This window comes from Panulirus ornatus, chromosome 11, assembly GCF_036320965.1.
Source record: "Panulirus ornatus isolate Po-2019 chromosome 11, ASM3632096v1, whole genome shotgun sequence".
NCBI lineage: Eukaryota > Metazoa > Arthropoda > Malacostraca > Decapoda > Palinuridae > Panulirus > Panulirus ornatus.
In genome coordinates this window covers 49879021-49895254 of record NC_092234.1, presented here as the reverse complement: position 1 = coordinate 49895254, position 16234 = coordinate 49879021, and the positions used below count along the sequence as shown (strand labels likewise).

Here is a 16234-nt window from a genome sequence, read left to right as displayed (position 1 = left end):
ATACTGCGCAGGAGGCCCAGATTTGATACTGCGCAGGAGGCCCAGAATTTGGTTCTGGCGCAGGAGGCCCAGAATTTGGTTCTGGCGCAGGAGGCCCAGAATTTGGTTCTGGCGCAGGAGGCCCAGATTTGATACTGCGCAGGAGGCCCAGATTTGATACTGGCGCAGGAGGTCAGGATTTGATACTGCGCAGGAGGTCCAGGATTTGATACTGCGCAGGAGGCCCAGAATTTGATACTGGCGCAGGAGGCCCAGATTTGATACTGCGCAGGAGGCCCAGATTTGATACTGCGCAGGAGGCCCAGATTTGATACTGCGCAGGAGGCCCAGATTTGATACTGCGCAGGAGGCCCAGGACTTGGTACTGGCGCAGGAGGCCCTGGATTGAGTGGTGGAGTACCATTACCTGGATTTGGAGGTGATACTGGGCCTGGTTCTGGCGCAGGAGGCCCAGATTTGATACTGCGCAGGAGGTCCAGGATTTGATACTGCGCAGGAGGCCCAGATTTGATACTGCGCAGGAGGCCCAGAATTTGATACTGGCGCAGGAGGCCCAGAATTTGATACTGGCGCAGGAGGCCCAGATTTGATACTGCGCAGGAGGCCCAGGACTTGGTACTGGCGCAGGAGGTCAGGATTTGATACTGCGCAGGAGGCCCAGATTTGATACTGGCGCGGGAGGCCCAGGATTTGGTACTGGCGCAGGAGGTCCAGGATTTGATACTGGCGCAGGAGGTCCAGGATTTGATACTGGCGCGGGAGGCCCAGGATTTGGTAATGGCGCAGGAGGCCCAGGATTGAGTGGTGGAGTACCATTACCTGGATTTGGAGGTGATACTGGGCCTGGTTCTGGCGCAGGAGGCCCAGAATTTGGTTCTGGCGCAGGAGGCCCAGGATTTGGTACTGGCGCAGGAGGCCCAGGATTTGATACTGGCGCAGGAGGTCCAGGATTTGGTACTGGCGCAGGAGGCCCTGGATTGAGTGGTGGAGTACCATTACCTGGATTTGGAGGTGATACTGGGCCTGGTTCTGGCGCAGGAGGCCCAGAATTTGATACTGGCGCAGGAGGCCCAGATTTGATACTGCGCAGGAGGCCCAGGATTGAGTGGTGGAGTACCATTACCTGGATTTGGAGGTGATACTGGGCCTGGTTCTGGCGCAGGAGGCCCAGATTTGATACTGGCGCAGGAGGTCAGGATTTGGTACTGCGCAGGAGGCCCAGGATTGAGTGGTGGAGTACCATTACCTGGATTTGGAGTGATACTGGGCCTGGTTCTGGCGCAGGAGGCCCAGATTTGATACTGGCGCAGGAGGTCAGGATTTGATACTGCGCAGGAGGTCCAGGATTTGGTACTGGCGCAGGAGGCCAGGATTTGGTACTGCGCAGGAGGCCCAGAATTTGGTTCTGGCGCAGGAGGCCCAGGACTTGGTACTGGCGCAGGAGGTCAGGATTTGATACTGCGCAGGAGGTCCAGGATTTGGTACTGCGCAGGAGGCCCAGATTTGATACTGGCGCAGGAGGTCAGGATTTGGTACTGGCGCAGGTACTGGAGCAGGAGGCCCAGGATTTGGTAATGGCGCAGGAGGCCCAGAATTTGATACTGGCGCAGGAGGTCAGGATTTGGTACTGGCGCAGGAGGTCAGGATTTGATTACTGGCGCAGGAGGCCCAGGACTTGGTACTGGCGCAGGAGGCCCAGAATTTGATACTGGCGCAGGAGGTCAGGATTTGATTACTGGCGCAGGAGGCCCAGGATTGAGTGGTGGAGTACCATTACCTGGATTTGGAGGTGATACTGGGCCTGGTTCTGGCGCAGGAGGCCCAGGATTTGATACTGGCGCAGGAGGTCCAGGATTTGGTACTGGCGCAGGAGGCCCAGGATTTGATACTGGCGCAGGAGGCCCAGATTTGATACTGCGCAGGAGGTCCAGGATTTGATACTGGCGCAGGAGGCCCTGGATTGAGTGGTGGAGTACCATTACCTGGATTTGGAGGTGATACTGGGCCTGGTTCTGGCGCAGGAGGCCCAGATTTGATACTGGCGCAGGAGGCCCTGGATTGAGTGGTGAGTACCATTACCTGGATTTGGAGGTGATGCTGGACCTGGCTCAGGTCCAGGAGGTCCAGGATTTGGTTCTGGCGCAGGAGGCCCAGGATTTGATACTGGCGCAGGAGGTCCAGGATTTGATACTGGCGCAGGAGGTCAGGATTTGATACTGCGCAGGAGGCCCAGAATTTGATACTGGCGCAGGAGGCCCAGAATTTGATACTGGCGCAGGAGGCCCAGAATTTGATACTGGCGCAGGAGGTCCAGATTTGATACTGCGCAGGAGGCCCAGATTTGATACTGGCGCAGGAGGTCAGGATTTGATACTGCGCAGGAGGCCCAGATTTGATACTGGCGCAGGAGGCCAGGATTTGGTACTGCGCAGGAGGCCCAGGATTTGATACTGCGCAGGAGGCCCAGAATTTGATACTGGCGCAGGAGGCCCAGATTTGATACTGCGCAGGAGGCCCAGAATTTGATACTGGCGCAGGAGGCCCAGATTTGATACTGCGCAGGAGGCCCAGAATTTGATACTGGCGCAGGAGGCCCAGAATTTGATACTGGCGCAGGAGGTCAGGATTTGATACTGGCGCAGGAGGTCAGGATTTGATACTGGCGCAGGAGGTCAGGATTTGATACTGCGCAGGAGGCCCAGAATTTGATACTGGCGCAGGAGGCCCAGAATTTGGTTCTGGCGCAGGAGGCCAGGATTTGATACTGCGCAGGAGGCCCAGAATTTGATACTGGCGCAGGAGGTCAGGATTTGATACTGCGCAGGAGGCCCAGGACTTGGTACTGGCGCAGGAGGTCCAGGATTTGGTACTGCGCAGGAGGCCCAGAATTTGGTTCTGGCGCAGGAGGCCAGGATTTGATACTGCGCAGGAGGTCCAGGATTTGGTACTGGCGCAGGAGGTCAGGATTTGATACTGCGCAGGAGGCCCAGATTTGATACTGGCGCAGGAGGTCCAGGATTTGATACTGGCGCAGGAGGTCCAGGATTTGATACTGGCGCAGGAGGCCCAGGATTTGATACTGGCGCAGGAGGCCCAGGATTTGGTACTGGCGCAGGAGGTCCAGGATTTGATACTGGCGCAGGAGGCCAGGATTTGATACTGCGCAGGAGGCCCAGAATTTGGTTCTGGCGCAGGAGGCCAGGATTTGGTACTGCGCAGGAGGCCCAGATTTGATACTGGCGCAGGAGGTCAGGATTTGATACTGCGCAGGAGGCCCAGAATTTGATACTGGCGCAGGAGGCCCAGAATTTGATACTGGCGCAGGAGGCCAGGATTTGATACTGCGCAGGAGGCCCAGAATTTGATACTGGCGCAGGAGGCCCAGAATTTGGTACTGGCGCAGGAGGCCCAGGATTTGGTACTGGCGCAGGTACTGGAGCAGGAGGCTCAGGATTTGGTAATGGCGCAGGAGGTCAGGATTTGATACTGGCGCAGGAGGTCAGGATTTGGTACTGCGCAGGAGGCCCAGAATTTGATACTGGCGCAGGAGGTCCAGGATTTGGTACTGGCGCAGGAGGTCAGGATTTGGAACTGTGTGCTGAAAGAGGAGTGGTTGACGAGGTTTAAAAAAGGGAGGCATACACCAATATACTTGAGTGGGAAAGATGGTCAGCGGGCACTGCTGGTTTACACACTAATCTATAAGCGTGCAAAAAGAGAGACTTTTGGATGTGGATGTGCTGAGAGGGGCAGTTGGTTAGATGTCTGATCATTGCCTAGTGGAGGTGAGGGGTGAAGATTTGTATAGAGACTTTCGGAAAAGAGGAAACGTCATGGGTGAGAAGAGAGTGGTGAGAGTAAGTAAGCGTGAAGAAATATCAAAAGAGAGTGTGCACAATGGAAAAAGGAGATATTATATGAAGATAGGGAAGTCGATGAGGAAAGAGGGGGATTTTGGGAAGCAGCGCTGGCATGTGCTAGAGATGCAAGTGGTATGCGTGAGATGGTAGGCGGGCAGACTACATAGGGTAGCGAGTGGTGGGATGACGAAGTACGGTTGTAAGTGAAAGAGAATCGAGGTACATGGGCGCTACTTACAAGCAAGGCGAACAAATCATCGGAAGATGTGTAACAGAAAGCGGCATGAAGTCAAAAGGATGGTGCAGGGGCTGAAAAAAGGGGTCAAATTAGAGTTAAGGTGAGCACGTCTCAGTAAACTTTTGGGGGAATAATAAGTTTCGAAAGATCAAATGTGTGCAAGAAAAAAGAAATGAACATATGAAAACAATTGTAACATGAACATTAGTGAAGGTCTATACAAATTGGATGGCTTTGTCTCAGGCAAAATTTGTAAACAGGTCCCTTTTCTGTCTACATAAAATCTTATGACAAGGCATGATGCCAGACCCGACCACAACCATCCGGGAACACGTGTTTACCAATGACGTCTTGGCTTCGTCTCTTCCTTGTATATCAACTGACGGTTCTAAGTCTTCTATCTTATTCTTGTATCTCCCCTGACGATGTGATCATTACACGAAAGTGCACTTGGGAACTTATCGTGTTTCATTTTCCTCCTGGCTATCAGCAAACACTAGATCACGCGCTCCTCTGAACTATCGATATATATATATATATATATATATATATATATATATATATATATATATATATATATATATATATATATATTATCATTATGATCATCATACATAAATCACAGTTTCCCGCGTCAGCCAGGTAGCAACAGGAAACAGACGAAGAATAGCCCATCCACTAATACACACACACACACACACACACACACACACACATATATATATATATATATATATATATATATATATATATATATATATATATATATATATATATATGTATGTATATATACTAACAATTTACGTGACAAATATGGTGTTCGCAAAGAGATCCATCACTGGCCATGGCTATATCCGATAAGTAATAAATCTTTTGCACTTCACTTTTCAAAGGTAAAATTCAACCCGTTCTCCCTTGGCAAAAATTACAGTTCAAAGAACTGTGATACGGTGTTGTGGCTGGCCAACGCAACGCATCGAGAGCCAGTTTACTGTGATCCTTCGTTGTGGCTTTCTCATGCAATCCACCGAAAGCCAGTTTATTGTGACAACGTGCTGTCGCTGTTCCAAGCAATCCACCTAAAGCCGGTCTATTTCTGACTATCCCTTGTGGCTGTTCCCCGTGCAATCTATCGAAAGCTAGTCTACTGAGATCACGTTTGGCCGTAATCTCAGTCGCTCAATAAGCAAAGCTACAGGATGACTTAAATTCGTAGAAGAGACAAAGGTTTCCCCTAACGTGCCTTTTACCCCTGATAGATAGATAGATAGATAGACAGACGAGATGAATTTACTGCGCAGGTGAAAATTTTATGAACCGCAACTAATCCGCAAGGTTTTAAAAGCTCTGACATAGGGATGTCCCTGCAATGGATAGCACTCAATATCGAGTGCGAAGCTGCCACCAGCATTGTCACAAGGGGTTCCTGTGCCATTTAAGACGAATATCGAAGGTTTAACTAAGGTTAAGCTTATATTTGGGTTAGTTGCACAAGCTTTTGACACGAATACCATTCTTCCTTCCACCTGTGTAGCTGGTTCATCTTGGGAAAGTGGAGCCTCTGTATTATAAGTATGACAGCTGCTGATGTATGCTTGGGGGAAAAAGAAAAGAACATCCTTTGGGGAAATTTTCATATAAAAGCATTAACCCATATGAAAATATTTTTTCGTGTCGAATAAAATGAAGTCCACTTATTGACTACTAAAGGACAAAGGACCAATCATTCACTTGCTCTCTAACTAGTTGTCTGGTCAACTTGGTTAAGCAGGGGGAAGGGGGGGGGGGGAGGTCATTGGGAGGCCAGCGACATCAAATTTAAAACCGCCAATCGAAGTATCGAGAACATCTTCCTCGGGTTTAAGATAACTCAAACAACGAGCTGGCTTTCACAGCACGTATGTCTTCATGTATAATTTCTGTACTTCTACATAATGCTTACCATTATTGTACATACTGTACATTCCTCTGTGAACTTCAGTGTACAATATTTCATTTATAACATAGCCTGATCGAGCAAGATAATCAACACGAAAGCAACGTTTCCTTTTACACAGATCAATAACTGAATAATCATAAGCTTAAAAAGTGGCTTCATCCACGACGGAGAGGTGACGCACGCTGCCCGACCCAAGGCCAGTCAGTCAAATTTCAAGTAAAAAGTATTTGTTTACAAATTCTAACGTCGGTGCTTTGTCTCACTGGCCTTTACATTAAAAGGAAAATACTTTATTATTTAAAGTAACGAATAATTCAGGGTATTATATTCTTTAAAATAACGAATAATTCAGGTATTATCATTTTCCTTTCGCCTAAATTTGACACCTAACTTCCCGTGCCACAGCCTATCATGCATATCAACTGCCCACATGACGCTTACCTTCATGGCCAGGTTACCGTACCGTTGTCTGGACAACTAAATGGTGGGTCTCTCTGCTGTGGACCGATGACCGTTACACCAGGCAAAACACTCATCCTTCGTTCGTTCTGATGATCACCTTCAGCAGAACGATAAATACGGGAAAGTACAGTAGGGATGACGAGAGAGCAACGTAATATTACGCGAGGATCCAGTCAGAAGAGTTTATGAGCAGCTGAGCCAGGACGTGGAACGGGCAAGCAAAACCTTGCCAGACTTAAACTTTTTAATGACGTTACATAAATATTGCTTGATGTAAAAGCAGGTTATGAGAATGCTGACCGATGTTTTCTCTTCAAATTATCCAGTTGCCACAATTTAACATACCGCTATTTACGACGTTAGCCACCGTTTAACAATTCAAAAGAAATGTTCACGTCGTTAACTGTGCCTTGATACTGGTTCTTGTGCTTCTTAATGTTAATTAGTCTTATGACCCTCCCGCAAACAGAAAAACAAAGAGCAGAGAGGCAAGTTACCGTCACTGGAAGCAAATAACAATAAACAATAATTCAGGAGGTAAATGTAGTTTTGAACGGCTTGAATTTGGTCGCTTGCCAATCCAGGATTGCGAATCGTAGTCTTAAAATATCGGCTGGGGTATCAAGCGCCACATTCACACTTATACCCCAGCCTAACACCGTAAACGACTGGTCCCTGAAGGAGTTGTTACAGACCCAGGGGTCGATGGAACTGTGCAGGGGGTCGATAAATGTTTAAGGGTCGACTGGGGGGGTCGACGAAATTCTCTGGGTGAAAAAACTTTAAATTCAAAAGTTCAAATTCAATCGTATATATAATAAAGGAAAAGCAGATTATCATTAGGTCCATCCAGCTATTAAGGATATAAGCTTTTTGCGAGTAAAAGGTATATTTCATTAGCTAGTTTTATTCTACTCTTGTTTAACTTTGCTGATTTAGTTATATATATATATATATATATATATATATATATATATATATATATATATATATATATATATGTTACTGTAATAATATCAATTTTAATGATAATAAAGCATGGGATTGGAGTCGATGAAGGCCTAATAAGTCTGTGATGACGTGGATAGATTCAAAAGTCTGGGAACCCGATTTTAAACACCCAGTTGTGCAGTCCACATCCACCTCTAGGGGAGGTACCAGCATCCAGTGGGAAGTACCTCTACCTAATGTCCTGTGTGTGTCGCCAGTTACAACACCCATTTCGTGAAGAGTAAGCTGTACCGCTTGAAAGTGCAGTCGATCAAAAACCACAAACTTAGGGGCTTTTTCTTATACCAGTAACTCAAAATGTCAGAGGAGACCACTAAACAGCGCTCTAATTTCAGGGAGAATAAGGGGGATGGATCTTTAGCCCACACCGTTACAAATCAATGCGTTTTTCATCTCGTTCAGAGAGCGCAGGCCATGCTCTACCTGGACTTACTGTGCACACACACACAATGTCTAGCTTTGAACTTACAGGCTGACGTACCATCAGCATTAGTTTTGTTTCCATTGTGGTGTTTATATATTAATCACAACACAGGATATCATCGGCTGAATCTCATGTATAAACGAAATTACCCGGCTAATAACACTACATCAGAGACATCACTCTATCTTAAAATAGAAAAGTCAGCCAAAATATTCAAACAAAGGTTTCCTTTAAGCACTAAAAACTGTCATTGCAGTCAATGCCAAATATTTCTACAAACTCCTGAAACAATGGGTAAATACACTCATTACAAACACGAAAATACCGAGGTCTGTGCCAACAATGAACTGCAATCATTACACACAAATTTCATATATCAGTGCAGGCAATGATATAAAGAACTGTATGCAACGGAATACCCTCAAGTTTCCTCAGACGCAAGCAACAATGTTAACAGCAACTCATGGCAACAATTACGTTACTAGGATCTTTTTCTTTCCCTCAGGAAAATCACTCCCACATATTCTCTTACAAGCACTAAGTTACTCCTGCTTGCACTAAGTTACTCCTGCTTATCACTGTTAATACCGGCCGAGTAAAGAAATAAAAAAAATAAAAAGCAAAAGTTATCTGAGAGAATATGAGAAAATATGTAAAAGGTTCACTGATGAATGTATGACGAGTGTTGCCCTCTGGTAACGTCTGTGCCCCCCACTTACTGCAGGTCTCCGTTAAGTTGCTGTTAGGTCTAACCTATCCCTATCGTTGGTCTAAACTTCGAACCAGCAATAACGATAGCTCCAGCGAAGGGGAAAATTCTAACCACTTATTCATTTATCTATTTCACAGTGGAGGCTCCAGACATGGAGACAAAATTGCGCATCAAGGCCGGGCTTTAATTGAAATATCTAGAGGATCATAGGAGGGCAGAAAGAAAATACTAAGGAAAGCATTTACGAATTTTTAGAGGAAGTGAATGACCTTTCTTTTAAAATGGGCCAGGTCACAGTTATAAGGAAAGACATGAGATGATAGAAAGTTCCAGAGTTTCGAGGTGTAGGAAAAGGAAGTTATCAAAACAGCCCACCCACGAGTTGCCAACGACCACAAAGTAATATCTAGTATAGTTGTAGGGGTACAAAAGTAGTCAGCTGTGTGACTGTAGCATAGAATTTTGCTTTCAAGAATTTAGTAAGGATATCAAAACCACCTGTATCATAATACCACTAGGGAATTTTCGTGAAAAATGACTTCCACTGTAACCCTGCCGTATTCACTATGCGTACTTGCCTCTGAAAAATATAATCAATAATCGTACGTATAAGGGAAAATGTTCTGATCATCGAACTATGGCATACATTGCGTGGATCTGGCGACGAACCGGGAGACATGTAGAGACAATGCAAATACCACATGGTCTGCGACCAGAACGTAACTTTCTCCTGCGCAAATAAGCCCTAATAATTCTTATCTGGTTAATATCATTGTTGTAACTGGAAAAGGACTAACATCATAGGACGCCACATAGACCCACTGGAAAGCTTTCTTTAGCTGTGCTATTAATAATTTCACTTCACATTGGCTAAGATTTTTGTACTGCATCTCAGTTACTTTGAAAAGATATACATAACGTCTGAATCTCAGTTACTTTGAAAAGATATACTTAACGTAACAGGACAAAAGCGTTGCCGATAAGCTGAAGAAGAAACGTTTTCTTAAGGTAAACTCGTTTCCTTATAATAACACACAGTATCAACACTGTTGAACACTAGTAAGCGTCAGTACAATAAAAAGAATATCAAATACCAAAGCGAACCACTATACAAACATCCTTTGTCCATTTAACCTCAACATATCACACACAAAAAAGTGGAATATGAAGTGGCTTTGAATAAAACAAATTCTAAATAAGAGAAATCATTACCTCGACTGAATTCAAGATGGTGGTGTCATGGGTAGTCGATGACGGGTAGGTCCGACCAACTAGCTACTGATGCTCACTTCATATATGGCCCTGTTGAAGAATAATAATAAAAAAAATAATCAGCACTTCGCACAAGACTAACTAAATTTCCTTTTACAGGCAACGATCTACTGAAGAAAAGAAGATACGTACCTTTCATGCCTGCCGAGATGAACGTACAGCCAACACCACGTCAGCCGTCTCCTCCTAGGTACGCCGTGACTTATCTTGTCGGTAGAAAATCGGACAGTCATTTTCAGATATTTTGTGTCACTAATGTCGTTCTATTAGCCATCAATCTTTAATTCATAATTGGCAGTGAATTTACATATATCCTAAACATAAATCCGTCACGTTTCTGATTAATTTGTAGCATGGTAATTACACCACTGGCAGGAGCAATGACTCGAAATATTGCGCTCACTACGAACGATATAAACTTGACGTAATAATTCTCAGAAATATTGTTTTGGAGTATTTTCGACAAACTTTTTTGTCACAAGACGGTCAGGGAATGTTTTCCCACGGTCATTGAAATTACTTACTCCATTATTAAGATACAGGAGCTGGTTTCTCACTCTCCATACGCTACTTTTCAGCAGATAAGCTGTCTTCGTAGATGCATTCACGTTTGCTGGAAGGGATAGCGATTTTGAGTTCATTTTCATGCGCTCAATAAGCTGTTAAAGTGGTCAGGTAAGGTTCGGATAGGTATTTCCCGGAAACAAGAATCAAATCAAGCGACTTCATTTGTTATGCTTTCGCTGACGGGCGTATTTCGTCACATTTTGTCAAAGATATGTTTTCCATATTGATATTACACCTTAATAATTAATTCCCTTAAATGAGAGCATCGGCGGCACCAAATCCGTTCATAAAGACATATAGACAGAAAGTCATCCAGAGGTAAGATGGCGGTCCGTGAGATTATGTATTCCCACAACTGATATTAGTGAACATATCACCTTCACACGTTACTCAGTCATGATCAATGGAATGAATCGTAACATTCATTAAAGATATGAGAGTAAGATTACAATAAAGCATTCACATGAACGATCTAATTTTCATGACGTAAAATATATGGGAATGAGAGGGGACGTCACCTGCTCAAGACTGACACTCGAGGATGGCGTGTATTGTTTCCCAAATTATTTGTCTTTCTAGGATAATTGATGGTGAAGTAGATGGTCGCTGATCTTCCATGCAACTAGAGCACAGTAACACGAGCACAATTCATGGCAATTTTCTTGTCAGCATTGTATAGTCACCAACATTTCACAGAAACAACAGTTAAGTCGAACTTGCGCCATAGTCTTGGCAACACGGAGTCAAAACAGTGTTCCATAGTTAATTAAACCAGAGATATTTTTCAGGTATTCATTGATATACGGGAAGTTTCAATAACATTTATTTTCCACAAATTGGTATTACATATTTTTCGAGCAAATTGATTATATTTTGAATACTGATATGAAGACGATGTTTATGGTCACCACGCGGCGGCGGCGGTGGGCGGCGCGGGAAGCCGAGTCTTCCTTATCAGAATTAGTGAAGGAAAATTACAATAATAAGGCATGTGCATCGACATCGGCGTCCATCTACTGTTTTCATTCTATGGGCTAGAAGAAATCAGCAGTGGCTCAACCAGGGTGATCGAACGCGTCAGTACACTAACTGTAATAAACTGACGGAAGTTTATTCCTCAGTGAATATGCTCGTTAGATCACATTGTATTTAATATGCAAGTGCTATACAGTGCCATTAGCAAGCCACATTTATCATCAAGGTAAGTTTGAGACTGTAGTCATCTGATGAATGTCAGTGTTTAGATTTAAAGAAAAAGAGTAACAACATATGATAGCAAGCTCACGCGCATTCAACCTCAAACAACCTAAGCTTCCTAACCTTTAAAATAAATGGTTTCAACAACTGAGCTGATGACTAGGGACGAAGCCGACTTGTGTATGTTTCCCCAAATATTAATCTATTTAGTTACTTTTTTGTCTTGTATTTCGGAATAACGTTTCGGTTCTTTGGGGTTTCGGAATGAGGTGGTAACTCCAGATATCATGGACTAAGAATGTCATCTATATTAGGCTAAGGATATCGTTCATGCAGGGCTAACGATATTGTAGCTCACAATATGTTGGTAATCAAGCTTCGGCTTCGGACATCTTGATTTATTGTTCGATTAAGGACATTCTACTATTAAGGTAAGCTTAGGAAAGTCTGTTATAGAGGTTTTCAGTAATAAAAGAAAGGCTAAGGACGTGCTTGTATCAGGTTAAGATAAGGACATCTTTTTATCAAGTTAAGCTTAAGGACATCGTAAATGAAGGTCAGGGTAGGGTATGTCATCAGAATTAGGCTAAGTACATCCAAGAGAAGGTTGGTCAAAGAAAATCCTAGATATTCTAGTAATGGAAGTTAGGGTAAGGATACCCTTGTTAAGGTTAGGCAGAGGACTGTAAAATCTGTGTGGATAAAATACGCTTTCACTTGTGTGTGTGATAGGGACATGTTGTAAACATTCAAGTAACCGCAATGGTACCGTGGAGGATAAATCCATCAAACACACTAGGAAAGGCAGAGACGATAAGCTTTTTTGGTCTGTTTCTTGAGAATTCTTCAGAGCAACGAATTGCCCCTTCAGTTTACTGTTAGTTACCATGAAGGCATCTTAAGGAATACAGGAATGTTTGGGGTTTCTTCCTTTCCATTTATTGTGGATTTAAGCGAAACATTAATGTTACATCTTCACTCTTTCCAAAAAATTTCCATTTGTTACGTCTTCTGTTCTTCCATTGGCCATTGTGTTTTATATATTAAGTCTGTGTGTTTTTACTAGACAGAACTTTATTGTTATGCTGTGTTTTGTAAGTTCTTATTCACAGTAGTTCTTTTAAATGGGGATCGCAAAATACACCTTGTCATTGTAAGTGGCGTCCAACTATTGAGATGAATTTCGTGAATTATTAGAAATCTGTTTCAAAGTACTTGTATATTAGAAAGATTTTACCACTGTCAGTAGAATTAGCACAACAAGCTTGGTTGTTGTTGTTGTGGGTTCTTTATGTGAAGTCATGAAAACTCAGACTCGTTGGTTTCGGAATGTAATTTCCATGTTGATGTACATGGTCAGTCTTCGTTACTCATGTCCATAACACATAGTATAATGACTCTATGCATGATGCATTTTGAATGCTGACGTTACTTTTGATTTCTCGACATTTCTGTTTCACGACTAGGACAGCCAGGAAGTAAGAGAATTCAGCTAAAAGTTTAATGCACATGACAAGATTACTAGATTTAAGAACATTCTTATCTTTTTTTCTCCGTATAGTATCTATAACCTGCTAGGTATGGTGAACATTAGGCTTGGAATATATATAAACCTCAATGATCACTCAGTAAGTGATCCTACTACGATAGTCACTGCTAAACCAAACCATTTTCTCGAAGAAAGTTTTCTCTTCAGAAATAAAGGGTAACGCATTTATTTTTCTTTATCTTTAGAATGTTTTATTCGTACGAAGTTATGAAAACCTTATAGGTATTCAAAACGGAGAACATCGACCAGCGAAACGGTGAACATGCTGTAAAATCCATAACCAGAATTATGTATATATATGTACATTTTTGCCAGAACAATGCAGAGTGTGCTTATCCAATAAATGCAAATCAACAAATGACCACGAAGACAGGTTTAGTCTTCTTGTTACGTGGAGTGTCTGGGGGAAGGAGGTTGAGAATGTTAGGGTATGGAAATGCAAAGAGTTTTCGCTGTGACTTGATATGCTGTACGTGTCACGTACGTACATGACAGGTAGAGGAATGGTTGTGTGGAATGTAATGGGTATCGCCCTGTTATTGAAGTGTGTCCTGGTTCACTTGTACTCAAGCAAGTGTGTTCCGATCCAGTTGTTATGTAGGTGTGTTCTGGTGGACTAGGCTCCATGCACTTGTTTACTGGTCCACAGGGCTCCATGCAGGTGTGTCTGATCCGCATCTATGTGGGTGTGTTCTGGTCCACCAGTCCCAATGCAAGTTATTTCGATACAGGAATATTGTGGTTTACCCCCACCTCTTCTCCCTACCCATCATGTAATCTGGTCCACCTGACCCCATTTAAGGGAGTGTCATTCAACCATCCTCCACTCTAATGTTCTGGTCCACATTCTACAATTCCTGGCGGGTGAATTAGTACTTATTGCGTGTGTATTGGGTGGAGCCACGATCATGGGTTCGCCTTGATTACAAAGCACCGCTCTCAATGGATGTTCCAGTTTTCAAATAAAAAAGAACTGACCTGATTGGCTGGATAAGCTCTGCCCTTACATCGGTACTCTCCGATTGGTTGTACTAACGCCTTGCAGCAACGTGATTGGATAGTGTAATTCTTGCAATAGGTGCTTCCGTTGTAGTGTTTTAGTGTGACGGAGGTGTCAGTTCCTGTCGGAGGTGCCGTAGGGAAAACCAGACCTCGAGATGGCACCGAGACTTCTCGTGGGTGTTGTGAGCGTCCTCGTTCTCGCTGGTCAGTATTGCTGTGTCTCGGGATATCTCGAGGCCGCTTCGGAGCACCTTGTGTTGGACAGAATTACTTGTAAGGGGGGGGGGGGATAAAGAAGCTGGTTGTGTCATTTGATTAATAATCGGCAGGTTGGTTTTCTGAAAGATGATATGCTCGATCCAGACCTTTATGATCGACAGGTTATGATAATAAGTAAATTACTTTTTTGGTCCACAAGTTTTTCTTTCTTTTCTTTTTCGAGCCGAGCGTGCTGGGTGTTACGCATGTATATAGACTTACTAAAGAACTTGTGGGGACTAAGTCAACGCCAGGAGATTTTTTTTTTTTTTTTTTTTTTTTTTTTTTTTTTTGCCGCTGTCTCCCGCGTTTGCGAGGTAGCGCAAGGAAACAGACGAAAGAAATGGCCCAACCCACCCCCATACACATGTATATACATATGTCCACACACACAAATATACATACCTACACAGCCTTCCATGGTTTACCCCAGACGCTTCACATGCCTTGATTCAATCCACTGACAGCACGTCAACCCCGGTATACCACATCGCTCCAATTCACTCTATTCCTTGCCCTCCTTTCACCCTCCTGCATGTTCAGGCCCCGATCACACAAAATCTTTTTCACTCCATCTTTCCACCTCCAATTTGGTCTCCCTCTTCTCCTCGTTCCCTCCACCTCCGACACATATATTCTCTTGGTCAATCTTTCCTCACTCATTCTCTCCATGTGCCCGAACCATTTGAAAACACCCTCTTCTGCTCTCTCAACCACGCTCTTTTTATTTCAACACATCTCTCTTACCCTTACGTTACTTACTCGATCAAACCACCTCACACCACATATTGTCCTCAAACATCTCATTTCCAGCACATCCATCCTCCTGCGCACAACTCTATCCATAGCCCACGTCTCGCAACCATACAACATTGTTGGAACCACTATTCCTTCAAACATACCCATTTTTGCTTTCCGAGATAATGTTCTCGACTTCCACACATTCTTCAAGGCTCCCAGAATTTTCGCCCCCTCCCCCACCCTATGATCCACTTCCGCTTCCATGGTTCCATCCGCTGCCAGATCCACTCCCAGATATCTAAAACACTTCACTTCCTCCAGTTTTTCTCCATTTAAACTCACCTCCCAATTGACTTGACCCTCAACCCTACTGTACCTAATAACCTTGCTCTTATTCACATTTACTCTTAACTTTCTTCTTTCACACACTTTACCAAACTCAGTCACCAGCTTCTGCAGTTTCTCACATGAATCAGCCACCAGCGCTGTATCATCAGCGAACAACAACTGACTCACTTCCCAGGAGATGTATGGGGCATTAACTAGCGTTTGATCAGGAATCGCTCTGTGGGCCACAGACATTATTGGCAAGATTTAAGGAAAATTTATTTCCATCATTGGCATGACTACCTTGAGGTGAGTTCCAGGTGATGAGGTCAGGAAGTGGGAAGGTTAGCTAAGACTCAGGTCAGGTTAGGTCTGTGCTGCTGCAGAGATCATGACTCAGGTCAGGTTAGGTCTGTGCTACTGCAGAGGTCATAGGTGGAAGGTATTTTCAAGCTAGAAGATATGAGAGAATACATACCTGAAAGATGCTTAAGTGACTTGCTAACGTTAGATTTGGTAAATATCGGGTTTGTATGAATATCTGTGCATGAAATATCGAATATCATGCTGTTGATATTTGATAACTATTTCATGAACTTTAACCCTTCGAGCATAACGTTACGACCCTTGAGTACGATGGCACGACCCTTGAACATGACAGGGAGTGCGGCCCTT

At 43.9% G+C, this 16234-nt stretch overlaps 2 protein-coding genes across 2 annotated transcripts in view; both read left to right on the top strand.

Moving 5' to 3' along the window:
• Positions 1-1139, top strand: part of LOC139751148 (uncharacterized) — a 48205-nt gene extending 47066 nt beyond the window's left edge. The window contains exon 3 of the mRNA XM_071666247.1: positions 682-1139. Coding sequence (XP_071522348.1) covers positions 682-1139 — 458 coding nt within the window. The remainder of the gene's footprint in view (positions 1-681) is intronic.
• A 13217-nt stretch (positions 1140-14356) lies between these two features.
• Positions 14357-16234, top strand: part of LOC139751510 (uncharacterized) — an 82359-nt gene continuing 80481 nt past the window's right edge. The window contains 1 exon segment of the mRNA XM_071666997.1: positions 14357-14437. Within this exon segment, the coding sequence (XP_071523098.1) occupies positions 14389-14437 (49 nt within the window). The 5' untranslated portion in view covers positions 14357-14388.